This window comes from Parus major, chromosome 17, assembly GCF_001522545.3.
Source record: "Parus major isolate Abel chromosome 17, Parus_major1.1, whole genome shotgun sequence".
In the NCBI taxonomy this organism is placed as follows: Eukaryota; Metazoa; Chordata; class Aves; order Passeriformes; family Paridae; genus Parus; species Parus major.
In genome coordinates this window covers 10287045-10312753 of record NC_031785.1, presented here as the reverse complement: position 1 = coordinate 10312753, position 25709 = coordinate 10287045, and the positions used below count along the sequence as shown (strand labels likewise).

Below are 25709 nucleotides of genomic sequence, written 5' to 3'. Positions count from 1 at the left end.
CCTTCCCTTCCCTTCCCTTCCCTTCCCTTCCCTTCCCTTCCCTTCCCACCTTGCTCTCGTCCAGCTCCGCAATCCCCCCGTCCCCAGCCTGCACGCCCAGCAAGCCCAGCAGGACCAGTCCCAGGCTCAGCCCCATCGTCCTCATCTCGCCTCAGCTCCTCTGGCTCGGCAGTGGGATGGGGAGCCGGGGCTGTGGGATTTATAGCTCCGTGCTGCCTCCTCTGCCCCCCCGCTGGAGCCGTGCCGAGCCCCACGGGAGCGCGCTCGGGGCTGCCTTGGGCAGGGCTGGATCCGGAGGGCAGAGTCAGCCCGGAGTGAACAAACCCCTGGGGCAGAGGGGGACTCGTGCCTGCCAGCCCCAAAACGGGGTTACAGGAACTGTTGCACCATTGCTGAAATTTCGGATTTCCCCCGTTCTTTTGGCTGCTTGCGAAAGAACAAAGGCGACGGTTGTTTTCCAGCGGGCTGCCGGGAGGAGCGGGAAGTTCTTCCCGGCACCGGCCCCGGGGCAGCCCCGTTGCCCAACTCACCAAGGCCCTCGGTGACCGGTGCCACCGGCCCCGGGCATCCTGCCCAAATCCAGCCCTTGGCTGGCGCAGCCTGACCCGCGGTGCCTGTGCCGGCCTCCCCACCTGCGCTGGGCTGCACCCTGAGCAGGCTGGGCAGAAGAACGGCTTCATGTCGCTGTGGGATTGTGTCCCTCCTTCCCAGAGTGGGATGTCCCCTGTGGCCTGGCTCTGCCAGGCTCCTGGGGTCACAGCCCAACACCTGCCTGGGCGCTGAGGGACTCCGGGGCAGGGAAGCAGAGGGGGGACCAGAGGTTGCCTTCACTCTGCAGGAGGTGGAGGGGGATGAACCCTTGGGGGTTATGGCAGCATGGTCTTACTTTGGTCAGATGGGGAGCAGGGGGGGTGTCAGACAGACATGTGGGTCCCAGTCCTGCCATAGGCAGCCCTGGTGCCACCCCACTCCCAGCTGGAGAGGACTGAGCAGGGAATGGGGTTTCCTGCAGGCGGCACTGGGCAGCCTGACTGCTTAGCCCTGTCTGCCCAGAGCTACTGAGCACCCAGCTAGCCTGTGTCAGCCCCTGTTCACCCTGGCTCCATTCTTCCATGCCCTGGCAGCTGCTGCCCTGCACCTTCCCCATCCTCCCCATTGGCACAGCAAACATCACATCCCGGGTGCCCCCTACCACCTGTGAGGGCCTGACAGGAAGGGTCAGCTCCAGGACTGTTTGGCTCAGGGTGCCTGGAGACCCTGGCATCAACCTGCTACCACCAATAAAGCACCAAGCTCTGGAGCAGTTTCTGCATCTATTTATTTAGGAGGTTGAGGATGATCCTGGTACGAAGCAGGGGGTCTGGCAGAGCCTGGAGGATGGGAAGGAGCACCGTGGAGTGGGGTGCAGAGCCCATTGTTCACTAGGTCTAGAGGACACATGGTACTTCAGCTGCAGAGACAAGACAGACAGACAACTGTTCAGAGCAGGGCACAGCCAAGGTGACAGAGTCCCGAGACACGTGGGGGATCACCCAGGGCCTGCAAGTCCTTGCTCAGCCCAGGCCATGCTGGAAGGGAGTCACAGCTTTCCCTGGCCACGCTCACCTGATGTCCCTGGTGCACTGATCTGTTGGAAAGGAAAGAGAGGGGTGAATGTGCCATTGGCAACACCCTGAACCCCCACACAGAGGGGCCACAGCTGCCACCCTGTGCCCTTGGGCCACTCACCTGACTTGGGCAGGATGGCCAGCATGTCCTTAGTCAGGCCCATGGTGGGGATGAGCTCCATGAACTTCTGCAGGAGCTGGGGGCTCAGGTCCTGCTCCCTTGCTGCAGCCACACACCCAAAGTGGGTGCTGATGAGTGCAAGGAATCCCAGCAGCCAGCCCCACACCAGGGGTCCAGGTACTGCGGGGCAGCAGCTGGACCCCAGGGAAGGGCCAAGGAACGAACATGCAGGGTGGACACCAGGCAACCCACAGCTGCCCTGGGCTGGCAGCAAAGGGGCACAAGCCCCTTAGGATGAGTGACCCATTCACTTGGGGTGGCTGGCAGGGTTGGGTTTCTGCAGCTGGGCTTGCACCCTGCAGGGGGCTCTGGTTCAACCCACAACCAACAGGAGATATCTTTAGTGCAAGGCTTCATTCACCCCAAAATTAATTCCCTAGGTGATGGACATGGGGTGCTGCTGATGGTGGTCCTGGGCAGTGGTGGGGAGCCCAGACCCTGCCTGCCTCTGGTGCCCCCATCCCTTCCCAGGAGCCAGGTCCCCACTCCCAACGCACTGAGGAGCTGCAGTGCCGTGCTGGGCTCTGCCTCGCCGTGATGGGCCTCGTGCAGGACGGCGTAGTGGCTGTAGTCTGTCTCCATCACATGCAGATCCCTCTTCTCTTGTGCTCCTAAGGACCCCAGAGGTGACCACTTGGGAAACGTGGTACAGTCTGAGCCCTTCTGGGCCCTGCTGGGGCCCCCAGCTCAGTGCTCAAGCCTCAAATTTGCCTGAGGTGGGTATGAGGAAGGAACCCCTGCTTGATGTGGAGGAGCCAGGTGCCCACCCACCTAGAAGTTCTTGCTGAGTCGTGGAGGCAGAGGGGGCCAAGCCCACCTCCCACTGCTCCTGAGGCATGGGGGCTGAGATACCCACCCTCTGCTTCAAGGTACCCATGGCTCCAAAGGCCATACCACACATACCTGTGTAGTGTCCTGCCTGCTCGCTCTGCTGGAAGAGAAGCTGAAACTTTTGGCATTTGTGCATCCTGGAAAAGGAATGTGAAACAGACAAATGTGTCTAGAGACCACATGGGAGGGCAGTGGGATGGTGGGCACAGGGGGGAGCCCAGCCTGCCCAGAGGGTTGCACTGAGGCAGGGTTAGACAACCTGGAGCAGTGGGGAAGTTGCTTTGGTGGGAAAGGGAGTCCCAGTACCACGGGGAACAGGGTGAGCAGGACAGACACTTACAAGGGCCAGACCAACTTCATGGCCAGGTCCCCGTCTGGCATGAAGCTGATGATGGCCATGGATGACTTCATCCCATCCCTCATCTTCAGGAAGATGGAGCAGTTGGAAGCAATGGCTGTGACATGCCACACCCCTGCAAACTGCAGCAGGACATCACCAGTGGAATTTGGAAAAGTTGTGGGGACTTGCCAGGGGGATCTGCACTCCTCCGTGGGGGACCTGGCAGCCCACTGCAGAAATTTGACAACCTGCAGTGGACCTGCCACTGTCTCTGGGGGCATGTTGCCCTCTTCAGGGACCTGCCATCCTCTGTGGGGATCTGCCCTTCACCATGGGAACACGACACCCCAGGCAGAAACCTGCCATCCTCTGTGGGAACCAGCCAGGCAGACACGGGGACCTGCCATCTTCCTGCATGCAGAACACCCTGTCCTGCCCCATGCTTAGAGTACATGTGCAGCACCTGGCCTATGTTCCCTGGGGATAGTGCCACATGCCTGGGGGCATCATGGCCCCACGCGTTGGTGTCCTTGCAGTGGGGCTACTGCTGGCACTGGACACAGCAGCCAGGACTAACCTGGTTTTGCACAGGCTCTCCTGGAAGCTGTTCTGGTGCTGGCTCAGGGACAGGGCTGGCAGGTACCCAGGGGTGCAGCACTGCCCTGCCCCAGCCAGCCCAGGCAGGATGTGCCAGGCAGAAATCTGCGAGGTTACCTTCTCAGTGTCCAAGTCCAGTTGCACAGGGACCTGAGCCCTCGCCTGCAGCAGGTAGAGCAGGGCCAGAGCCAGGCTGGGCAGTGCTGCTGTCATCCTTGCCCTGGAGTGGATGTGGGCAGGAGAGGCTGCACCCACCTTTATAGCCCCCGCTGCTGGCAGCACCCCTGCCCACACACCCGCTTTATGCAACAGGTTACACAAGGGCAGGGATAACCTGTGCCCAGCTCAGGTGACAATGCCCTGTCCCCTGCAGTTCTGGATGAATGCAGCCTTGTGTGAGACACAACCCACATCATGCCAGGACCAAGTGTATGGATGCTAGCTTTAGAGCAAGCTGCAGGCCCCATGGCCTCTCAGTCCTGCCTGAGAGCTAGCCTGGGAAATTCATAGGAGGATTTCAAAACAATCCTCAGAGACAGAAAACAACTGCCAGGTGCTGTTTGTCTGTCCCTTGTTTTCCTTGCAAGAGAAAGTCAGGGGGTGGTGAGCCCCACTAACCAATGATGGTGATGTAGTAGTTTGCTAACCAATAAGAGTTTCCTTTCTGTACTTTCCACATATCTGTCTATAAAACAGGCCTGAAGTAATAAACTAGAGAATTCTCCTGTTCTGACTCCCTTGAGAGTCTGTGTCGTTCTTTTCGCCGTTCCTAATTAGAACGACACCAAGTTCTGCCCCGTGCCCGCTCCGTGGCTGAGTAGGAGTGTGAGGTGCATCCCAGGGGCCCCCTCCTGGCTGTTCCCATTGATTCTAGGGTCTGTCAGTGGTGGGACAGATCCTGCCTCGGGATCCTCAGTGCCACAGAATGGTTGTGCTGCTACCCCAGGCTGAGCCACGGCCTGGTGCCCTCAGAAGGGGTTGCGGATTCTTATGCTGGTGGCAAACAACTCAGACTCCACTGCTGGAGAGGGTCTGGCTTGATGGGATGGAGTTCCAGGGGTGGCCAGGATCAAGCCACACCCAGAGCTCACAGACATCCCCTTCTGCTTTGTGTCCATCCTTCCCCAAACTTCTGGAGAATCCCTGATGCCCATGGCCCCATTCCCATGCTGCCAGCCTGCTGTCCAGCAGGGAAACCAAGGCAGGGAAACTCGGGGAGCCCAACGGGCAGAGGGGGAGCAGATGCTCCTCAGTGAGTCCTGGCCTCAGGGACCCCTTTTTCTGGGATAGGGCAGGTTCAGTGGGCAGGCAGCACCATAGGGCAGAGCTGTGAGTGCACATGGGGTCTCAGCCCCGCAGCTCCACAGCCAGGAGCTGGGGTCAGCCCTGACTGCTAACCCCAGTCCCAACCCCACTGGTCATGCTTTCCCCACCCCATCGCCCTGTTTGGGGCTGCCTCACAACAATCCAGCAGGCAAGGGCTGGTTTTTTATGGGCTTTAATTGAGACAGAGATACAGGTGTAGGTTGTGAAGCCAGGAAGCGAAGACTGCTGCAGTGCTGGGGAGCCACTGGTGGTCAGATGGGACAGGGTGGTCGCCAGTTTGCGGTGCTGCTGGGGCTTGGACTGGTAGCAGCTGGTGGGTCTGCCTGGAAAAGATGGGGGGTGAGCATGGCTGAGCTGTGGGAGACCAGGTAACACAGAGGGGGTACATGGGCCTGGTGAGCCCCACACTGTGTGGGGAGGCACCCCACAGGGCTGGGTGGGGGATCCCCAGTAGCTGTGAGGAGAGGAGCAGCCTGGGGAAGGATTGTAGAGGGGCTGGGGGCTCTGTGGGGTGACACGGCTTTAAGCATCCACATACCCTCCTGCAGGGCTGGTCTGAGTCCCACTGAAGTCAGGACTCACCTAAGCAGCATCTGCCATGCATTTGTCTGCAGGAGGAAGAAACAGGGAGATCAGCTCCTCTGGGGGCTGTGAGACCTTAGCCCCCCCGAGGGATCCTGAATGGGGATACCCCATGGCTGGCCCCATAGAGAGGCAGGGACAAGCCAGCAGGGTCTCCTCCTACTCAGTCCCCCTCTGGTATCCTCACCCCCTACTCCCTGACACCATCCCTGTGCTCCCAGCCTCACCTGTCTGGGGCAGGATGAGGATCTCATCATCCGTCAGGCCCTGCTCCCTGGAGAACTGGGTGAACATCTCCAGGTGCTCAGGACTCAGCTCCTTTGTCCGGCCTGCAGCCAAGAGCAGGGTGAGAGGCAGTCCCCCTGTACCCACCAGCACAGAGGTACAGGCAGCCTGGGGATCCCAACCCAGCCACCATCCCCCCAAGGTCACCCCAGCTTGAGAAATGACCCCAACCCTGCCCTTCTCCTATGGAAAAGAGACATCCCAGGGGCATGGACAGCATGGGGGTCCCGGGGCAGACGTACTGTAGAGCAGCACCATGGTGGAGGAACCAGTGCTCTTGAAGATTCGGGTGGCCACCAAGGCGTATTCCTCATAGTTGGTCTCCACCACATGGATGTTGTGCTTGCTGCCCCAGCCTGTAGGGGACATGGGGCACAACTCAGCCTTGAGCTCAAAATCAGCTCCAAGGCAGAAGCAGGCACAGCAGGGCTGTGAGTGTGTCCAGGGCAGCACAGAAGCTGGGCACTCACGTGGGCTGGTGTAGCTGAACCGCCCTGGCTGCTCTGTCTTGGTGTAAAGACTGTTCCTCGTCACGCACTGGTCCCCCCTGGGGAGCACAGCAGTGCAGGATGCACCAGTGGCCACCCCCAGTACCCCCTCCCCGCACACTCCCTCCCCATGCCCCATACTTGGGGTAAGTAGATGTAACTTCCAGGTTCCCCTCTGCGGTGGTGGAGATGATGGTGGTGCACATCTTCATCAGGTGCCTCTTCTCCTTGAACCAGTTAGAGTTGGAGGCCAGGCCAATGCTGTACCATCTCCCTGTGAGCTGCACACAACCTCCAGTCAGCCCCAGCTGGGCACAGACCCTGTCTCACCCCTCAGCCTCCACCAGCCCCAGCCCAGGCCATGTCCCTCTCCCCTGGCAGTGCATTCCCTACAGCAGGACAGCGTCTCAGGGAGCTGCTACAGCTCTTGGCAACCACAAAACCCAGGAACGAGGAAATCCCTGTTTCATTACATGCCCTTCACTGTCCTTGGGTGTTTCCTTCCTCTTCACCCCAAGCCCAGGGAATGTGACAGGACTGCCTGGCTCTGAGATACCATTTCCAGCCATCTGTGGGTGTGAGGAGGGGTCAGGACACTGGGTGCAGCACGGCTCATTCCATTCCAGTGTATGGAGCCAGCAGTGTGCTGCCCTGAGGGGAACTGCCAGCCTTGGAGAGCAGCTGTGCTGGGATCACCCTTGCAGCACACCCCAAACCCCTGTCCTTGCAGCAAGTGCCTCCCTCCAGCTCCAGCACCTCTGTCCCCCCCAGCACCTTTCCAGGAGCAGGAATGGAAGGGATACCCCAGCACAGCAGCCCTTGTTTTTTTGTGGCCCTGGGCTGGGGTCTTTGTTGGGGACGGGTTCCCATGGCCCACATCTATGCTGTCAGACTGAGATTGCCTTTCTCACTCTCCCCTGTAAGATCCCTGAGCATCCACACCCATCCCACAGCACAGCAGCAGCTCGGGACCCATGCCTAATCCAGGGTTCTGCCCCACAGGCTGGAGCCTGGATGCTGGATCCCACCAAACCCAGGTGCTGGGAGGTCCCAGGATGGGGGGCTGCATGTGCACCAGGGCGAGCCAGGCCCCCCATCCACCTGCACCACCCCCTCCCCACATTTTCAGGGCAAGGATCCCCCAGAACACCCCAAACCTCCACAGAGGTGATGCCGGTTGGCCTGGGTCACCTTGTCCTGCTGGAAGTCAGCTTGGACAGGAATGCTGTCCTGGGCGTGCAGTGTGCTGAGCAGGGCCAGCCCCAGGACGCCGAGCAGTGTGGCCTGCATGGCAAAGTGGAGCTGAGCCGAGAGCTGGAGGCAGAGCGCTGCGGTGCTGGAGAGTTTGTCGAGCCGCTATTTATGGTCAGGCATTGCAGGGGCCCCCGGGCAGCCAGCCCTGCCTCCCCCCATGCTGTTATGCAAGCTGGGGCAGGACAGAGCGCTGAAGCCAAAGGGCAAGCAGGGGATCCTGTGAATGCTTCCCTCCTGTTGATATGATGTATTTGCTCCAGGGTGCCAAAATGCTCTGCAGTGAAAACAGCCAGCGGCCAGCAGAGTGGCTGCCCTGCCTCCAGTGCTGCTGGGCTGGGGCAGGGAGCAGCCCATGGAGAGGGGCCAGCGCTGCCCCATCCACACAGGGTGGCCTCAGACCCCGAGTGGGGCTTCAGTGAGATGGAGGAAATCCAGGGCCTGCCAGGTCCCAACCCAGCCCATGGGACTTGATACCTGTGGGACCTCCTGCTTTGCCTTGACTCAAGTCCCTGCAACACCCAACTCAGCACCCTTGGGGTGTGTCCCACCGGGGAGCCGGGGAGCCCCATGATGTCTCTCTGGGGACCAGCATGCAGCCAGATGCACCTTAGGACTTTACAGCCCACCTGCCCCACCACCCTGCACCCTTTGCCAGGTGCTGGAGGGGCTGGAGATGCTGTCCTCCTTGGTTTGGGGTCACCAGCAGGTACTAAGGTATCCCACTCAATCTGGGGACTCTCCTGCAGGCTGAGGGCAGGGGATGTATGCTGGTGCCAGCAGCAATGCCCACGGGTCTGGCAGGGTTTGGGCAGGGCTGGCTATGCAGGGCAGAGCCCCAGACCCGCGGTGCAGCCCTGCCAGGGTGCTTTACGTAAGGAGCATGTTTTCAGAACAGCTGGTTTTCCCCTGGCAGCCCCCCTTGCGCATTCCCTTCCCTGCATCCCGCTGTGAGGCCGCCCTGCCCTGCACACCCCGCGCCTGCTCGGATTTATTAAAACAAAACAAAAGCTGAGCCAGGCAGGACTGGGGCTGGCCCTGCTCAGGACACTGCATGCCCAGGACAGCACTCCCGTCCAAGCTGGCTTCCAGCAGGACAAAGTGACCCAGAGCCTGGCTGGGGCCCTGCGTGCTGGGCTGGGGCTCAGTCTCCCCCAGAGCTCACCCTCAGGGTGCTGGGGGAACACTCTCCATCAGGCACAGAGGCAAGGAACACCCGCGGTGTCACTGTCACCTGGCGCTGCAGCAGGAACACAAAGTCCCCCCTGCTGCCAGATACCTCCAGCTCCTTGCCCCGGTGCCAGGAGGGGGTGACCGATGGATGCCCAGGTGGTGCTCGGGTCTCCTGAGGGTGGCAAAGCTGGGAGCCAGCCCAGGCAGCTGTGTGGCAAAGCCGGTGCAAGCTCAGGAGTATGGGAGCACTTGGGGGCATAGGGGACACCAAGAGTGGCAAGGGGCAGCAAGAGCAAGGCTGGGGGCAGGACGGAGTATCTGGACTGTGGGTTCCTGCGGCAGCTGGACACAGACCCTTGGGCATAACCTGGGTGTTTGCACTCAGAAATGGTTTAGCCCCAACGATGGATGATCCGAGCCGGGATGAAGGGTGTGGGGAATCCTTATGAACCAGCCCAGCTCCCCGGGTCTCTCCCCTTGCTCCCTTATCCCCCTGCCCAGTGCAGCCACTTCGGGGTGCAGGTAAAATGGGCTGGATCCAGCACAGCCCGGCTCTGTCAGGTTCGGGGGGCGGCCAGGCTGGACACGGGTGGTGGGAACAGGGACTGGCTTCTGGCACAACACGTGTCTTCCCTTACATAATTCCCTGATAAACAACACGTGCCAGCAGTTCCCGCTAGGATTGCAAAATGTTTTTTTGTACTGTTGGACACACGGCTGCTCCCCGGCCCGGGGGCTGCCCTGTCCCCTCCTGGAGCCAGTGCCAATCCGTTCACCTGCAATGTGGCAGGACAGCCTCGGCTGGGAGGAGGGGTCAGATGAGGGGCTGCAGCATTAACCCAGGGGGTCTACTCAGCCCTCCAGCCCCTCCAGTGCTCTGCCTGTTTGTCTGAGAGGCTGTGTGGGCAGGAGTCCAGTGCAGGCAGCAGCCCCTCGAGAAACAAACTCTGCAGGGCTGGGGCAGGGGAACAGGCTGTTTCCTGGCCCTGGAGGTCCTGGGGACAGGAAACAGGATTGTGGGACTAAGATTTCATCCCCTGGGGTCCCCGAGTGATCTCCCAGCTTGCTGGGAGAAAAGGCAGATGCTGTGCTCTCCCCAGTGCCCCTAAGTCCATGTCCCCTGTGGCCCAGGGACAGCGCAGTTCCCCTCAGTGCTGGGACCTCCCTTGCCCCTGCCAGCTTGACGACGGGTACCACATCACAGGAACCACCACACAATTCACACCACGGGAACCACTGACACAATTCTGTCCCAGTTTCCCATGGCTGGTGAAGGCTCACAGAAAAGATGGCAGGGGTCTGCATGGAAGGGGGCTGCACAGCCCCCCAACACCCCCTTCAGCACATGTCCAAGGCATTGTCAGCCCATGGTGGAGGCAGTGCTGGCCTGGCTGGGGCAGACCAAGAGCTGACTGACCTGTGCACAGGCTCTTCTCTGAGGTGTTTATTGGGGTGTTGCTGGCTGCTGCAGGAGAGTGGGGAGCAGAGGGGGGACACAAGCTAGGGGGCACAGGACAAGGACAAGCGCAGGTGCCAGCACAGCTGGAGGGGCTGAGGAGCCCCAAGGCTGGCTCCAGAACTGTGGAGCAGCAGGAGGAGCAGACTCAAGCGCGGCTCAGATCTGCGTGGACATGGGCAGCTGGCTGAGGTGAGGGCTCATGAGACCCCATGGCAACTCCATCCGCACCTACAGCTTCGTTTCTGGAAAAGAAGTGCTGAGGGGCTGTGGAGGTGTCCGTGCCCAGTCTGACCCATGTGGGGGGTGACTGGGGCTTGCTTTGCCAGGATGTACCTGATGCCCATTCTGAGTGACACTGCGCACACAAGAGCACAGACTCTTCTGGGGAATGGTCTGGCATGGCCTCTCCCGTGCCAGACCAGCCCTCCCACACTCCTGGGGCAGGACTACACAGTCATGGTGCAGTGTGGATCTGGCCCAGTGTGCCCAGCCCACTGCCAGGACAGGGACACCCAACTGAAGCCCAGTGTGGGACTAAGCCTGGCACATAGGAGAGGGCACCCAGCACATCACCCAGCATCCCCAACTCACCATCAAGGATGTGAAACTCATCTGCAGAGTCACAAAACCCTGCAAGAGACAGAGCCCGGGGGGATCACCTTGTCTGGAGCTTGGCACCCTCCAGTCCCTGCACCCCCAGGACACTGCAGGGCACAACCCCATTCTTGCATCTTTGTCCCTGGGGTGGCCAGAGCATCAGGACAGAACCCACACAGGTCTCCCTGAGGACTGTGTGTCACCCACCGTAGGTGGGGAAGTAGTAGGTCACATCCTCACTCAGACCCACAGCCCTGATGTGCTGCTCGAACTTGTCCATGATGGCATCACTGACCAGGCTGGTCCGTCCTGTGTGCGGGGAGACACCATCAGAGGCCTCAGGCCCTACCTGGCCCTGGCCTGAAGCCCCCATGTCCCCACATGAGGCTCAGGCCCCACGGGGAATTCAGCTCAGAGAAGTGGGTTCCCAGTTCCCTCCTTACCTGCTCCCCCACAGCATCTGGGGACAATTCTCCAGCTGGGAGTGATCCCCATTCCCAAGCTGGATCCTCCAAGGCTTTGGCTGGCCTCTCCTGAGTCCAGCACGGGTTTCCCACCCCTGTCCTCCACCTGCCATGAGGCCCCGAGTCAAAGCCTACCATAGAGCTTAACAGAGGTGCTGCGGCCTTTCTGGTAATAAAGGATAATGAAGTTGCTGGGGTCAGCCTCACCCACCACCACATCCACCTTGCTGCTTTTCCTATGGCCTGGGAAGGACAAGAGGATAGCCCAGTTAGTCCTGGTCAATCTTGGTTAGCCCCAGCATCATCCAGGGGCTTCATTTCCCCACAAATCAGGTGTACAAGGGGTGAAAATCAGGCCAGAGTGGGGCAGCCCCACAGACACCAGCCCATCATGTCACCCGTGACGGCATCTGGCACTTAGGGACTCAAGACATAAAATACTGGGAGTGCACTGGGAAGAGGGACATTGGTACCAAAACCCTGCTGAGAGCAGGACTGGGGGGCTCCAGCAACCTCCTGTCACCCCAGACCAGTCTCCCTCACCCTTCAGCAGGAAGCGTCCAGGGGCCTGGGCAGGAAGGTAGTGCTGCCTGATTTCCCAGCACATCTTGTCCCTGCATGGGGAGAGGAGGAGGAGATGTCAGTACAGGCTGTGGAGGATATTCCTGGGTCCCTGCCCACCCAGGCACACACACTGTCTGTTTCCTTGGAACTTTGTTTTCCCCCCAGGGAAAGATATCCCAGAACACTGGGGAGACATTGTAAGAGATGCTGAGCCCAAAATCTGTTGAGCCCAAGGTGTCCTTGCCACCCCCCTGCAGCACTGAGCCTGGTCAGGACCTCATGGCCCACCAGGCTGGGGAAAGTGCTCACAGATGTGCTGAAGGTCGTCACCTGAGACATGCTGCCTCCGGGATAGTCCCAAGAGCCAGTCCTGGGCTGCGCAGCCATGGAGCCACCACGTGCCTCAGTTTTGCCAGCCTGGCTGTCCTCACACGGCCCAGCCTGGGCACACCCAGCCCAGCCTTGAGCTAGTGGCTGTATGGGTGGCAGGGTGCCAATCATGGCCAGGGTTTCTACTACAAAACTCTCTGGAGGGTATCCCACAATGCTTGGCTCTGGGGCAGCTCTGTCCTGTTTGGAGTCTGTGGCCAGGGCACTGGCACTGCTCTGACCTGCTTTCAGAGTCCCCATCCCAGGGCATCAGTCCTGTTCTGACCTGCCTGCAGCATCCCTGTCCCTGCCCGCAGACCCTGTGTCTGGCATTACTCACAGCTTCCTGAAGGTGCTGATGGCCAGGCTCTGCCCATCCAGGATGGTTATTGTCACTGTCGTGGCCTCCAGGTGGTGGCTGTGCTCAAGCAGGTAGCTGCATCGGGAGGCCATGCTGACCAGGAACCACTTCCCTGAGAGCTGCATGGCACAGGGGTGACACCATCTACAGGGCCACCAGCCTGGGATGTCACCACTCAACCACCCTGAGCACCCTCCTTCCTCTCACTTGGCACCTCTGCCCACAGCCTGTCACTTGGGGTGCCCTTTAGGTGCCGGTAGGTGGGATTGCAGGGCAGGAGCCCGACATAGGGACAGGCTGGGGGTGTGTAGGGGATGTCCAAGGCACCTGCCCATGGCTCACACTGCCCACGGCACTGCAGGCACCCCACTGCCACACTGGGTGTGTGCTGGGCATCGCTTTTTGCTGCAGCCCCAGCTCTGCCCCACCAGCAGAGCCCCAAAGTGAGGGCAGCTGCACAAACCCCGCAGCAGCTACAGATGGTCGAGGGCTCCTGTAAGGCTCTGGCCCCTGCACCTGCTCTGTGGGCAGCTCTGCGGGCAGTGCTGGGGCTGAGCTAGGCTCTGGCAGCCCTGGCTGTGTGGAGGGCACCGAGGGGCTTGGGGATGAGCTGGGAGGCTGAGCGGGGAGGACAGTGGGGGTCTGCAAGGGTGGGCCTGGGGGGGAGAGGGCACCGGGGGTCTGGGGGAGGATGGGCTGCAGAGGTGGGTCTGGGAGGGACACCGGGGGCAGCACTAAACAGGAGCCACCGCGGCTCCCTGCAGCCCACCCAAGCGCGGCTTCAGCGGATGCCCACAGACCCCTTTGCCCAACCCCTCACCTGGTGGAGGCTGAGCCCCTCCTGAGCCACCACCTTCTCCAGTGCACTCTGGGGAGGGGGCGGCCGCCGTCTCCGCGCCGCCTTCTGCCCCCGCGCCGTCAGGAGCAGCCCGAGGAGCAGGAGGGTGCGAAGGGCCGCCATGTGCCGGTGTGCGAGACGGGCGCGACCGGGAGCCATGAGACCTGGTGGCGGCTGTACAGGGTCATCGCGGGGGTCATCGCGGGGGTCATCGCCGGGCCGATCGCCGGGCCGGGCCCGGCTGGAGCCAAGGGAGCGGGCCCGGACAGGGCCGAAGGTTGAGGAGGGGCCGGGGGGGGGGTGGTGGTGGGGGGGATCCCGGGGGGGGCGGGGCCTGTCCAAAACGGGGCGTGGTCTAACGGGGACGGGCGGGGCTCATGGGGCGTGGTTTACGGTGGGCGTGGTCGAGGTGGGGCAGCGCTGCCGCTTCCGGGGCATTCTGAGCGATCGCGCTGCGCTCCCCTCGCTGCGTCTGGCACTCTGCGGGGAGCTCTGTGCTCGAGCCGTCGGGGCTGCGGCCGGACCTGCCCGGTGATTGGCCGGCGGGGGAGCGCCGGGAGCGCCGGCCGGAAGTGGCGCGGCGGGGCGGGGGCAGCGGAGCCGCCGAGGTGCGGGGGGACAGCGGGGACACCGGGCACGGCACGGCACGGGGGGGAACGCTGGCCATGGGGGCACTGGGCACGGCAGAGGGGGAACACTAGCCACGGGGGACACCGGGAAGCCGGGCACGGCACGGGCGGGATACTAGCCGCGGGAGGCACCAGGGCACCGGGCACGGCACGAAGGGAGCAGCGGCCAAAGCTCGGGAGGGCCGCGGGCCCTCGGCGGGTGCGGGTCCCCTGCTGGAGCCTGACAGCAGCACTCCGCTCGGTTCCAGGCGCGGCGGCAGAATGACACGATGGACGCGGGCTGCCCCCGGCTCCCGGACACCGTCCTGTTCGAGATCTTTCTGTACCTGGACCACGCCGACGTGCTCTCGGTGGGGCTCGTCTGCCAACAGTGGCGCGCCGTGGCTCGCGACGAATTCTTGTGGAAGGAGCTTTTCTACCGCTACTACCGCGTGTCCCGGGATGTGCCGCGGCACCCAGGTGCGCTCCGGGGCACGGGGCTGATCCCGGGGGACGGCAGCTGCCGGGAGCCCGGGACGGACACTGCGCTCCCCTGCTCTGCCCTCCGCTGTCGGGGTGGTGGAAACCCCGAACCGCGTCCCCTCAGCTGTGTCACAGTGTCATGGGCTGAGATGTGCTCGGGAAGGGCTCTGGGTCTGCCAGGGGGTCAAAGGGCTGAACATGCTTTGCCTTTCCCTTCTTTTCACAGAACAGAGGTTTCTGAGCTCTCTAGGCAGGTGCTCTCTGTAGTTGCTGCCCAGGGAGATCCCGGGAGTTGCAGTGTGTCACCACATGCTGCTGCATCCCAGCCTGCATGGGATCTGTGGAATCACTGCTGCCTTGGCCTTTCTGGGACTTGGCAGCCCCTCTGCTGCAGGTCTGTCACTTCTCCAACTGGAACTGGCGCTGCAACAAGCACCACTGGCTGCTCTGCGGGTCCCAGGGCCTGGGCTGTGCAGGGACACCTGTGCCTGTCTGGGGGATGTGGGGCCCTGTGACAGCACTGGGGACATGTGCTGAGTCAGTAGCTGCCCCACAGCACCAGGGCAGGTTGGATTTGATCTGGGCTCACAACAGGAGCTGACAGAGCCTGGCAGGGCTGTCCTTGGCCAAGCTGTCAGAAGGCTTGGGGGTGGCAGTCGTGTGATCACAGCTCTGCTCCCTGCTGAGCACCCAGTGCTGGAAGCAGTTTGGTGCAGTCTGGAAGGATGACCCAGCTCTGTCACGCCAGCTGGGACCTGGCAGCAGGAGCTCTTGCTGCCCAGGCGGGTTTCTCACCAAGCAGCCCATTCCCAGTGCGCTGCAGGGTGTGAGAGGGCTGTGTAGGGGCTCCCCAGTTGTGGCTGAGGGAATTGAATCCTGTGTTGTGAGTTGCAGTGGCTACAGAGGGGCAGGAGGAAATGCCAAGAACCAGGCAGTGGGAGCTGATCTCCTTGCAGCAGGAGCACACTGCAGAAGGGCTCTGGGAGGAGGTAGATGTCAATGGGATTCCTCCAGGCTGTGTGACTTTGCTCTTGCAGACCCGGGGAGCTCCATGGGGCTGAGGATGTTCTCTTTAGGGTTTTTCTGAAGCCTTTTGACCAGGCTTGTTCCCTCCCAGCTCCTCCTGGAGCTGCTTAGTCAGCTGCCAGCCCTGTTCTTGAGCATTAATTAGGATCAAGCAGTTGGTGTAGCTCAGTAATGTATTCAGGCACCTCCCTGGCTGCTGGAGCTCTGGGCACCCTGCACGAGGCAGCAGGATAGGGACAGCTGGCAGGTGTGGGCAGGGGCTGGAGCATGAGTTTGGGGAATACCTCTGCCAGCCTGGCTGCCCTGACAGCTCCATGGTTAGAGGAATGCTATGGAGTGGGTGTGTAAGATGAAATGTTGGGTTTGCTTCCAAATGGGGCTTGCTCAGGCTTTTCACAGCTGGATGGGCCGGGACCAGGAGGCTCAGAGGGGGTCGAAGCGCCCAGCCTCACGCAGCAGTGGGATGTGCTGGCAGCAAGCTGGTCCCTCCAGGTGCCTCCTGGGCTGCAGCGTGTTCCAAAAAATCCTTCAGTCCTGTTCAGTGTCACTAGGAAAGTTGGCCCTTATCCATATGCATGGCTAATCCTCTTTGGCTCTCTGGGATTTGCTGCTACGAGAAGTCTGTAGGCTGCCTGGCTGGGCCCTTCATTTAAAATCTTCTTTATTTACCTTTTATTGTCCATCAGTAAGACTCCTGTGAGTGTGCCTCAGGCTGTGCTCAGCACACTGTGCCCAGCTTCTGTTCTTCTGTCTCATTTCTTCAAGTCTCTTACCTCATGGAAATGTTTTTTTCCTGGTCCCAGACCCTTTCTGGAACCGTCTTAATTCTGCGCTAGACAAGACAGAGATAATCAGTGCAGAGCTGGGTATGGTGAGGAGCAGCTTCCCAGCTTTCCTCTTGTCCCACCTGGTTGATCTGGTTGTGCTCGAACACATGTTCCTTCTCAGGAGTGTTTTGTCCTGAGCAAGGTTTTGGCCTGACAGCCAGAGCCTCTGCACAGGCTGTTCCAGCAGGGGCTCTGCTGGTTTGGAAAGCAGAGATGTGGTGTGGAGCAGTCTGTGTACTGGAAGAAAGGGTTTTTTGTGTTTGGGAGTGGGGAAGCTGCTGAGGAAAATGCTGAGGATTGGTAGCTGAGCTACAGCCCTGGGTTGGTGCCCCAGAAGAGCTTCTGGCCTTACTCTCAGGAGCCAGGATTGATTTATTAAAGCCTGATGCCGTGTTTAGCCCAGCTCTGCTGCCCTCCGCTCACACTCCCGTCCCATGTCCATGCTCTGTGCTGCAGGTGCTGTCTCCTGGTACGATGAGTTCCAGAGGCTCTACGACACCATCCCTTGCGTGGAAGTGCAGGCTCTGAAGGAGCACAATGACCAAGTTTTGCACCTGAGCTTTTCCCACTCTGGCTGCCTGTTTGCATCATGCTCCAAGGACTGCACGGTCAAGGTAAAGTGGTAGGTGCCCTGCCCAGCCCTTGCAGCCTTGGTCCAGTGGGGCTTAGCCCTGAGAGCAGCTTTTGGGAAGTATTTGGAGAGGTTTGACCAGACATCCCTGGACTTGGGCTGGTTCCTGTGGGTGCTGAGCTGTCTTCTAAGCCATAGAACTAATGACTCTTGCAAGTGTAGCCTTGGGGGCTGTGGATTCCAGCTCCAGAGTGTGTGTGTAGGTGGCCAAGGTGCCTTGCTTTCTAGGTGAAGATCAGTGCCCTGTTGTGCCGTGGGTCTGATGAAGACTAGGAAGATAATGATCCACTGCAGTGGATCATGTTTTCCCTGAGTTGTTGTCCTGGGAGGAATCTGTCTGAACATGGTGGAAACCCAGCTGTGGTAGCACCATTCACTGCATGAACTCAGTCTCCTCTGATCAGTGAAGCAGCAGTTCTTCATTTAGCCCCTCTCCATTTTCTGTCAGGGGAAGGGACAGGGATGTAGTGAGTAGGAGGCAGTTAAATGAGGTTTTTGATAATGTTTGTTTTTCATGTCCTGGTGAGTACTGGCAGAACAGATAAAGCAGAACCACTCTCAGCAGCTTCTCAGCAGCTTCCTGATTGTCCATCTCTGTAGATCTGGAGCAATGATCTGGACATCTCCCTGCAGCACAGCTCCAACATGAGGCCATACAACTGGAGCTACACCCAGTTCTCCCAGTTCAACTCTGATGACTCCCTCCTGCTGGTATCTGGTGTCTTTGTGGGGCCTCACAACTCCTCCTCAGGAGAGATTGCTGTGATCAGCATGGGTAAGTGGGGCTTCCCTGGGGCTCCCTGGGGTATATGAGTGCTGTGTGAGGGGGTTCCCTTCTTCTCTGGGTGTGCAGTAGCCTTGTCTCAGCTTGTCCTGACTCCTGAGCTAAGGGGTTCCAATCACAGTTCTAGAGGGGAAACCTCACAGACAGCCTTAACTCTGTTCATGTCACTGCAGCAGTACCTCAAGGTAGTGTGTTGTGTATTTAGCCTCACTTCTCTTCTAAGTGTCAGTCTGGGCAACTGTACCCACATCACTCATCTTGAAGGCCCTGCCTCTGGCGTATGTGGTGCTTGGCATAGAGCAACGGAAATCCAGAATGGTTTGGGTTGCAAAAGACCTTAAGGCTCATCTTATTCCAACCCTCCTGTCATGGGCAGAGGCACCTTCCACTATCCCAGGTTGCTCCAAGCCTCATCCAGCCTGGCCTGGGACACTTCCAGAGATACAGGGGCAGCCACAGCTTCTCTGGGCATCCTGTGGCAGGGCTTCACCACCCTCACAGGGAACAATTTCCCCCCACTATCCCATCTAACCCAGCCTTCTGGCAGTGGGAAGCCATTCCCCCTTGTCCTGTCCCTCCATCCCTTGTCCCAGGTTCTTCTCCAACTCTCCTTGAGCCCCTTTAGGCACTGGGAGGGACTCTAAGGTCTTCTCCATGCTGGACACAGCCAGCTCTCTCAGCCCATCTACAGAGGAGAGTGGCTGGATCCAGTCCTCAGATCACCTTTGTGGCCATAGTCTCACCCTTAGGTCTCACAGGGCTTTCTGAGGTTTTGTCACCTGAGCCTCTTTCACTTCTGCTGCAGCTCTGTGTGTGAGGCTTATCCCCACCCTGGTATCTCACCATCTTTGTGCAGAGTCCCACAGTACCAGCAATCAGGAGGGCACAGCTGTCTTGGCTGGTGAAGCCTCAAGCCCCAGGGATGGGAGGGAAATTCTGTATGTGTTTAACTTGTTCTTGTCCCCAGGGCCTGCTCTGGGCCCCACTCAGGGAAAGGATGGGTGGTTGGATTGCTCTTTGCTCTGGCTCTGTGCACTGCCCTGTTATTTTGCTTTCCTTTGTGCAAGGTATCATCACATATCTCTGGAGAAAAGGGAAATAATCTTTCTCTGAAGCAGTGGCTGGGAGCTGGATAGGGGTTGGCCTCTCCTACAGAGACCTGGATCCACTTCCCCTGTCCCACACGGTTTCTCCAGGGCTGGAAGTCACTGCCTCACACTCATGTTTCCCTTCCAGAGAACTTCACACTGCTTTCCAGGGTGAGGAATAAGCCCTATGATGTATTTGGCTGCTGGCTGAATGAAACCAATTTGATATCAGGCAATCTGCATCGGATTGGGCGCATAACCTCCTGCTCGGTCCTGTGGCTGAACAATGCTTTCCAGGTGAGCTGCCTTCCTTCCAGCTTTGCAGGCAATGCAGCTTCCTGCTGGCTTCTGGGGGAGGGAAAGCTGCAGGGGAGGATGGCTCAATCCTCCTGTCCTCCCTGTTTGTCTCCTCTGACTTGCCCTCAGGATCCTGAGCTCAAGGCAACCCTTACAGGAGGTTTCTCCATGCTTGGTGTTGTGGTACTCACTACACTATTCTAACTCTGCCCTCAGATCTCATTAACTTTTGCCACATTAATTAGGCTGAGGAGTTGGCTGCAGTGCACCACAGCATGTATTGCCCAACAGCAGGGCTGCTGAGGTCCTTGCTAGTCTGAGTTGGGCCTGGGACTGCTGTAGCCTGGTGTGTGTCCCAGCAATGGCCCTTCTCCCACTTGGTAGCTCAGGGTATTGCTGGGAGCTGGAAGCTGAGCTCAGCCCTGCCTGGCCTTGCTGAGGTTTCTTGGCCCAGGTGCTGTTCCTGATTCCATGGTGAGACTTGGGACCTGAGTGTGCTGGCCTCAAACTGCTCATTCACTCCCTGCACTTGGGCTGCTCAGTTGTGTTCCCTCTGTTTCAGTGTCACACCTGCACATCCCCATGTTTTGTGATTTTAACAAGATGCTAACCCCAGGTAAAATCCTCTGGAGACCCTTCCCACAGCCACATCTCTGTGCTACACTGAAGCATTACCCCAGCATTACCCCTTCCATCCCTGAGAGGCCAGGAAGGACTTTGGCCATAACAGGGGTGTGGGGGTAGAGCTGCAGGCTGGGAACAGTGAGGCAGAGAGGGACCTGCTGTGTGTGTCTGGAGCAGATACCAAGGTGCCTTTGCTGAGGGGTACAAGCACACTCCGGGAGCGCAGGGATTCTCTGCCACTGCTGCTGTGGGCCAGAGGGATCCTACTTCATGCTTATCACAGAGGCCTGAAATCCACAGATTTCCTGAAATCCTTGTTGATCATAGAAAGTAGAGTATGCTGAGGTGGAAGGCACCCACAAGGATCAATTCCAGCTCCTGGCCCTGCACTGTAAAGCACCAGGTAGCACCAGCTGATGACCTCGGGGTACGGTGGCACCAGGGCTGCCCAGCTGCTGTGCTTCCTCGCTCCACTTCTTCCTGCCTGCAGAAACATTTTCTCTCGCTCTGTCTCCATCCAGGATAGGAAGGAGCTCAGTAGAACTGACAAAGCTGGAGGCCCTTCTTGTGTCAGTGCCCCACACACAGTGTGAAGGGATCTGTGGGCACCAGTGTCCCTGTGCTAGCTCGGGTCTCGGTTTGAACTGTGGAAGTGACGTGGGGTGGTTCCTGCTCACTTCTCCTCACTGCTCACAGGGCATCGAGTCTGAGAATGTGAATGTAGTGAAGAGACTGTTCAAAATCCAGAACCTGAATGCCAGCACCATCCGGACGGTGATGGTGGCTGACTGCAGCCGGTATGATTCCCCGGATCTGCTCCTGGACTACGAGGAGCAGCTGGCTGCTTCCTCCACCTGCCCAGTCTTTGATCTCGGCAGTGACAGCGAGGAAGAAGAGGCCAAGCCCAAGCCGCCTCCGGAGCCAGCTGTACAGGAATTGCCGGATGCCGGGGCTGTGCCGGCGGAGCATGGGCTGCAGCAGTTCTTTGATGATATCATGGAGGGCCGTGTGAGGCCTGCCATGACCGAGACAGAGCTGGAGACAAAGGTGGCCGAGCTGTTTGTGCGCAACAGAACGAAACCGCCTGAGCCCAACCTGCTCCCGACAGACAGCAACAGCAAGACAAAGTACTTGATCTTCACCACAGGATGCCTCACCTACTCCCCGCACCAGATAGGTAAGGTTGGGTCTGAGCCTGGGACAGCTGGGGTTCCCTGGGGGCCTGAGCTGCAGCTGCACTTGGGATTTGGGTCGGGAAAAGACCTGGTCTCTCTGCTGCCTGTTTGTGAAGTGTGAGCTGCAGTTTGCTCTGGGTTCTGAGAGATCCCATCACTGAGGGAAGTTCCACCTCCTCCACTTGCCTGAGGGTTGTTTTGTTGTTGCCAGCATGAAACATGGCCAAAGTCATGGCAAGGGCTGAGCAGAAAAGCAAGAAGGAACTACTGGTTAAGGACAGCACCAGCCATGAGCCTCAGTGGGTACAGGGGCAGGGCAGCAGTTGCCCTGGAGGGGTGTGTGGAGGGACCTCAGTCCTTTTCTTTTGTAGGAATAGATAGGGCATCAGGGCAAGCCTGGTCTGGGCAGCGTGGAGTTGATGCCCAGGAGCTACTGAGGCTCACAGGGGTCCTTCAGAAAGCCATTGGGGATGGACCATTTGTGAAGCTGTTTGTGTTTTGGACCTCTTCAGAGCTGGAAGGGGACATGGCTTCACTTGTCTCATTTAGTCAGGGGGGTTCAGAAGCTACAAATCACTTGAGCACAATTTTGGTTTAAATGTCTGTTCTTTGAGCTTTCTGGGACAGATCCCCACCTGCACTTGACAGTGTCAGGGGAAAAGTCTGCCACAGCCAGTGCATCTACTGGGCTGCTCCAGGCTGGCTACTGCAGAGAATGGGCCCAGCCCAGGGAATAATTTAGGGGAAAAGCCCTTCCACAACTAGTGTGTCTCCTGGGCCAATGCAGCTTCCATGTGCTCCAGAGATGGGCTGAGGTGAGGTTTGGCTGATGCCACTGGGATCTCCCTGTCTGGGATTGGATGTGCCAGGATGTTGCTCATGGGCAAGGTCCTGGCCTGAAGCCCACCTGGAGAGCTGAAGGAGCCTGGCCAGGACAGCAGCCCTGTCCCAGACCTTGCCCAGCAAGCTGGTTCTTACTTAGCCATGCCAAAGGAAATCCCCTCCCTGAAGCTTGGGATCTCCCCCAGCCCTTCTGGCAGCAGCGTATGGAATTGCCTCCCTCTGCTTTCTATCCCACAGGGATTAAAAGGATCCTGCCCCATCAGATGACGACTGCAGGGCCGGTGCTGGGGGAGGAACGGCGCTCAGATGAGTTCTTTGACTCCCTGGATCACGTCATCGACATCCATGGGCACATCATTGGCATGGGCCTCTCCCCTGACCACCGGTGAGCACTGAGGGCTTCAGCAACTGCCAGTGTGGGCAAGAGCTGCTCACAGGCTCTGTGGGGTGACCAGGACATGAAGTGACTGTGGTGGATGGATTGAGTGCCTGCTGATCCAGGTGCTAATGGTGTGTTATTGCTGAGCATCACCCCTGGCCTGTTCCCTGTTTCAGCCCGGATTTCAGTGAGCTGAGCTGTGGGCTCCTCCCTGCTGTGCCAGGGGCTCTGTGAGCTGTGATACAGCGCAGGTAACCCATCCCTATCCTCCCCAAGGTACCTGTATGTGAACAGCCGGGCCTGGCCACGGGACTGCGTCATCTCAGATCCGATGCAGCCACCTCCCATTGCTGAGGAGATCGACCTGCACGTGTTTGACCTGAAGACCATGAAGGAGGTGAAGCGAGCGCTGCGTGCACACCGGGCCTACACACCCAATGAAGAGTGCTTCTTCATCTTCCTGGATGTCAGCAGGGACTTTGTAGCAAGGTGAGGGGGTGGCCAGGATTCTGATCCTGCATCTGGGACGCCCTGGGGCAGTTGCTGTGGGATGGCCGGGTGAGCAGAACACTCCCTTGTGTTGGGAGCAGAGCAGGGAATGGGAGTCAGGGTAAGTGACTTGGAAAGTGCTGATAAAAGGTAACTGCCCTGGTCCTGTTGTAAATATCCTGCTGTAAATCCCTGAGGAAAGGTAAATCTGGGGCTGGTGGTGTGTTCAGTCGCAGGTGGTAAATGCCCTTCTTGGGGCTGCAGGTGCTGTGGGGTGAGCTGAGGGGCACTGGATCCCAGAGGGAACTGCCTGTGCAGGATGAAGCTCATGGAGACAGGGGCTTGGGTACCGTATGCCCCCATCCCTGCAGAAAGATGGGGTGGGGAGGGTTGGGGCTGCTAGGCTGACACTGGGACCAGTGGGACACCCTGACCACTGTCTCTCCACCCCAGTGGGGCAGAGGATCGACATGGCTACATCTGGGACCGGCACTACAACATCTGCCTGGCGAAGCTGCAGCATGACAACGTGGTGAACTCAGTGGCATTCAGCCCAGTGGAGCAGGAGCTGCTGCTGACAGCCAGTGATGACACCACCATCAAAGTGTGGCGGTCCCCACGGGCTGTGCGCATCCGGCAGGCCAGGAGGCCCCGGCCCAGGAAACTGCTCTTCTCCTGGCTTATGAACCAGAAAAGCTGAACCCAGGTACATCTGCTCCTGCAGCTTCCTCACTGCAGCACCTCCTGAGCTCACAGAGCCCTGAGCCTTGCACAGAGATGAGCTCTAGGCACGCAAATCCTATGGCTGAGCCTGGCAGCGGGAATTGCCTCCTCCTTGAAGCATTGGCTTCAGAGAGGACATAAGAGCTGGGGCCCTGTCGTGGATCTGTCGGGCAGCAGCTGAGCTGGTCACTGCAGGGTGAGCTCCCACAGCTTCTCACCAGCGTTGCTATTTGGGCATAGCTCTCTGGGTGAGCTCTGGGCTCGAGACACCGAGGCACGTCCAGTGTGGCTCTGTGTGAGCTGGGGACGTGGCCGGCCCCACTGGGAGTTACCAGCTCAGAGTACTTGGCAGGGGCCACAGTGCAGCTGCGCTGCCTGACTGCAGGACTCTCTTAATATTGGCGTTTTATTAATGTGTGTTTGTCCCAAAGCTCCATGGGCAGCTTGTCTGGCTGCTGGGGAATGTCAAGTGCCTCCTCCCCATGGCACCTCTGCCCAGGAGGGCAGCAGGGACTGGGGGCAGTGAGGAGGTGGCAGAGCCAGGGCTGGGAGCCTGCCTGGCCCTAGGGTCTGTGTATTGGTATCACCAGTTTCCAAACTTGGGAGGGGTGAGGGCTGGTGGTCCCATGGTGCTGGCTTTGCCTCTGTCTTCCTCCGAGTTGCACTTCAATAAGCTATGGATCGGGAAGGTATTTATTGTGGGGGATCTGCTGTCCCTTTCTGTGGTACCTGTGAGGACAGCTCACCTCCTGCCCACACTACCCAATCATGGCACTTCAGGTTCTCTAGGTATGTTCTCTGTAAATAGGTGTAGGCACCCACAGGTGCTGCAGGTATTCATTCACCTGCAGGTGATGGGGACGGAGCCCTCCTGCCTGCAGTGACAGCTGAATAAGCTCCCTGTCCCTGAGGCTGACCTGCCATGGAGGCAGTCAACTTCTCCAGGACCCCATTGGCAGTGGGGATGGTCACTTGGAGTTACTACAGACTCAGTGGTGTTCACTGTCTGTCCCTTGAGCTTCTCTCTCCCTGTAGCAGGTACCCAAATGTGTCTAAAATTAAGCTCCTTATCTTGATCTGGCCTAGATGGGGCCCCAAGGAGCTGCTGTCATTCCTGGAAGCAGGGCTGGGAAGGAGCCGCAGGGGGAGGCATCTTGGGCCCCCCCCTGGAAGCCCTGGGGCAGGTTCCTGTGCCATTCCCAGTCTGGGGTTGTTGATAGACCTGACGGAGGTGGCAGCTCCTGTCACGATGGCACTGATGGATTTAGCAGCCTCTGCAGCAGGAGGATCGGCACCTGTGTCCTGCTGTGCCCCAGCTTCATCCAAAATGCCTGTACTCAGGTTTTCTGTCATGAAATGAGGGGTTCCTTCATGTGTGTGTGCACACAGGCACCACGTCCCGCACAGTCTCACTGTGAAGGAACAGCCTCTCCCTCCTCCCCCAACTGTGAACTCTCCACCCGTGGCTCCGTGCAGCAGCGAGTGAGGCACTGAGGTGTTGTTTGTACTGAGTTTTGCTCTTCACTCTGGCATTGAATAAATACTCTGCTAAAGCATCTCTGCAATGTGAGCTTGTTTTTCTGAGCACTGCTCTGCTGAGGCAGAGGCCAGGACTGTCACAGGGCTGGGCTGGGGCACTGCAGGAGCTGCTGCCCAGCCTGTGGCTGCCCGCCCTGGGCTGTGTGGGTAGACAGCTGTGAGTAACAGGAGAGAGGCAGGGGATGGCTGAACGGCAGCAAGTGTCCGTGGCAGCCAGGGCTGAACACTGCAGGCTCCAGGACAGGCCAGGGGCTGGATGCCTCCTGGATTTGTTTTTCCAGGCACAGAACAGGTAAGCAGGAAGCCCTCCAGTGCTGTTTGGCATTCCTGTGCCACAGCAGCCTCCTGAGCTGCAATGCCACTGTCCCCTCATTGCCCTTTGTATCTCCCTGGTGCAGCAGCTGCTGTGGTATGAAGGGGGTCTGGGGGCTTCCCAGAGGGGACAGGCACCCATGGTCATCCCTTGTTTGTTTCTTCCACACACAGTGAGCAGAGGCCACCAGGCTGCTGCCCCCACATGGGTTTAGTCCCTGGGCCGGTGCTGCAGCTTGGGAGGGGCAGGAGCAGGCATCCTGCAGGCTCTGGGCTCCCAACAGCAGTGAGGGAAAAGCAGTCTGTGCTCCAGGAGCTCAGAGCTGTTACAGCTCAGGACCAGGAGTGTTGGATTTGCCTTAGAAGCAGCAGAACCATTGGAACCACGTGCCCAGGGCTGCTACACTGGCTCCCACTGGCCTTTTGGCCCAGTGGAGCTCCAGCAGCCAGACTCCAGCTCTTTCCCTTCCCCTTATAGCCCCTGCTGTTTCCTCCTTGTTTGGGAATCCTCCTGCAGGGAGGCAGGAGCTGGGGAGAGTTCCCAGCACAGAAATAATTCCCCAGCACA

At 59.2% G+C, this 25709-nt stretch overlaps 5 protein-coding genes across 13 annotated transcripts in view; 1 reads left to right on the top strand and 4 right to left on the bottom strand.

The window, feature by feature from the left end:
• Positions 1–381, bottom strand: part of LOC107211912 (extracellular fatty acid-binding protein-like) — a 3912-nt gene extending 3531 nt beyond the window's left edge. The window contains exon 1 of one of the 2 annotated variants that reach the window (XM_015644501.3): positions 50–381. In XM_015644501.3, coding sequence (XP_015499987.1) covers positions 50–145 — 96 coding nt within the window. In that variant the 5' untranslated portion in view covers positions 146–381. The remainder of the gene's footprint in view (positions 1–49) is intronic. The other variant, XM_015644502.3, reaches the window with a different exon arrangement.
• Positions 382–1299: 918 nt separating this feature from the next.
• On the bottom strand, positions 1300–4119 carry LOC107211958 (lipocalin-15-like). Its single transcript, XM_015644587.3, has 7 exons — positions 3674–4119; positions 2960–3099; positions 2692–2756; positions 2286–2399; positions 1729–1830; positions 1606–1627; positions 1300–1450 (listed from the first exon to the last, which is right to left on the bottom strand). The coding sequence occupies exons 1-7, from the start codon at positions 3767–3769 to the stop codon at positions 1447–1449; spliced, it is 543 nt and encodes a 180-aa protein (XP_015500073.1). The 5' UTR covers positions 3770–4119; the 3' UTR covers positions 1300–1446.
• Positions 4120–5038: 919 nt separating this feature from the next.
• On the bottom strand, positions 5039–7591 carry PTGDS (prostaglandin D2 synthase). Of its 2 annotated transcripts, XM_015645056.2 has the most exons (7): positions 7429–7591; positions 6379–6518; positions 6220–6296; positions 5992–6105; positions 5692–5793; positions 5421–5490; positions 5039–5205 (listed from the first exon to the last, which is right to left on the bottom strand). In XM_015645056.2, exons 1-6 carry the CDS (start codon positions 7525–7527, stop codon positions 5465–5467), a joined length of 558 nt encoding a protein of 185 aa, XP_015500542.1. In that variant the 5' UTR covers positions 7528–7591; the 3' UTR covers positions 5039–5205; positions 5421–5464. The 2 variants fall into 2 exon arrangements, with proteins under 2 accessions (XP_015500542.1, XP_015500541.1); XM_015645055.3 differs by having other exon boundaries at positions 5992–6296.
• A 114-nt stretch (positions 7592–7705) lies between these two features.
• On the bottom strand, positions 7706–13603 carry C8G (complement C8 gamma chain). 4 transcript variants are annotated; one of them, XM_033518498.1, is made up of 7 exons: positions 13296–13603; positions 12455–12594; positions 11725–11795; positions 11317–11424; positions 10925–11026; positions 10712–10750; positions 7706–9656 (listed from the first exon to the last, which is right to left on the bottom strand). In XM_033518498.1, exons 1-7 carry the CDS (start codon positions 13470–13472, stop codon positions 9514–9516), a joined length of 780 nt encoding a protein of 259 aa, XP_033374389.1. In that variant the 5' UTR covers positions 13473–13603; the 3' UTR covers positions 7706–9513. The 4 variants fall into 4 exon arrangements, with proteins under 4 accessions (XP_033374389.1, XP_015500536.1, XP_015500538.1 ...); XM_015645050.3 differs by lacking the exon at positions 7706–9656 and adding an exon at positions 10091–10376 and having other exon boundaries at positions 13296–13601; XM_015645052.3 differs by lacking the exon at positions 7706–9656 and adding an exon at positions 10091–10362 and having other exon boundaries at positions 13296–13599.
• Positions 13604–13847: 244 nt separating this feature from the next.
• On the top strand, positions 13848–24848 carry FBXW5 (F-box and WD repeat domain containing 5). 4 transcript variants are annotated; one of them, XM_015645044.2, is made up of 9 exons: positions 13848–13921; positions 14191–14401; positions 16714–16871; positions 17522–17663; positions 18909–19057; positions 20378–20858; positions 21937–22084; positions 22355–22567; positions 23021–24848. In XM_015645044.2, exons 2-9 carry the CDS (start codon positions 14212–14214, stop codon positions 23265–23267), a joined length of 1728 nt encoding a protein of 575 aa, XP_015500530.1. In that variant the 5' UTR covers positions 13848–13921; positions 14191–14211; the 3' UTR covers positions 23268–24848. The 4 variants fall into 4 exon arrangements, with proteins under 4 accessions (XP_015500530.1, XP_015500531.1, XP_015500534.1 ...); XM_015645045.2 differs by having other exon boundaries at positions 13849–13921; positions 17489–17663; XM_015645048.3 differs by lacking the exons at positions 13848–13921; positions 14191–14401 and having other exon boundaries at positions 16725–16879.
• The last annotated feature ends 861 nt before the right edge of the window (positions 24849–25709 follow it).

What these genes read in the sequence shown, in the direction of transcription:
- LOC107211958 (XM_015644587.3), bottom strand. Translation starts at nt 3,769, where the DNA reads ATGACAGCAGCACTGCCCAGCCTGGCTCTGGCCCTGCTCTACCTGCTG. An exon ending in CACGGCACTGCAGCTCCTCA is followed by an intron (nt 1,831 to 2,285) that starts GTGCGTTGGGAG and finishes GTGTGGCTGCAG; the next exon opens with CAAGGGAGCAGGACCTGAGC. An exon ending in GGCCATCCTGCCCAAGTCAG is followed by an intron (nt 1,628 to 1,728) that starts GTGAGTGGCCCA and finishes CCTTTCCAACAG; the next exon opens with ATCAGTGCACCAGGGACATC.
- PTGDS (XM_015645055.3), bottom strand. Translation starts at nt 7,527, where the DNA reads ATGCAGGCCACACTGCTCGGCGTCCTGGGGCTGGCCCTGCTCAGCACA. An exon ending in CTGACTTCCAGCAGGACAAG is followed by an intron (nt 6,519 to 7,428) that starts GTGACCCAGGCC and finishes GGTTGTGTGCAG; the next exon opens with CTCACAGGGAGATGGTACAG. An exon ending in CACCATGGTGCTGCTCTACA is followed by an intron (nt 5,794 to 5,991) that starts GTACGTCTGCCC and finishes TCTTGGCTGCAG; the next exon opens with GCCGGACAAAGGAGCTGAGT.
- C8G (XM_033518498.1), bottom strand. Translation starts at nt 13,472, where the DNA reads ATGGCTCCCGGTCGCGCCCGTCTCGCACACCGGCACATGGCGGCCCTT. An exon ending in TGGACGCTTCCTGCTGAAGG is followed by an intron (nt 11,425 to 11,724) that starts GTGAGGGAGACT and finishes TGTCCTTCCCAG; the next exon opens with GCCATAGGAAAAGCAGCAAG. An exon ending in CTACTACTTCCCCACCTACG is followed by an intron (nt 10,751 to 10,924) that starts GTGGGTGACACA and finishes TGTCTCTTGCAG; the next exon opens with GGTTTTGTGACTCTGCAGAT.
- FBXW5 (XM_015645045.2), top strand. Translation starts at nt 14,212, where the DNA reads ATGGACGCGGGCTGCCCCCGGCTCCCGGACACCGTCCTGTTCGAGATC. An exon ending in GATTGCTGTGATCAGCATGG is followed by an intron (nt 17,664 to 18,908) that starts GTAAGTGGGGCT and finishes TTTCCCTTCCAG; the next exon opens with AGAACTTCACACTGCTTTCC. An exon ending in CTACTCCCCGCACCAGATAG is followed by an intron (nt 20,859 to 21,936) that starts GTAAGGTTGGGT and finishes TCTATCCCACAG; the next exon opens with GGATTAAAAGGATCCTGCCC.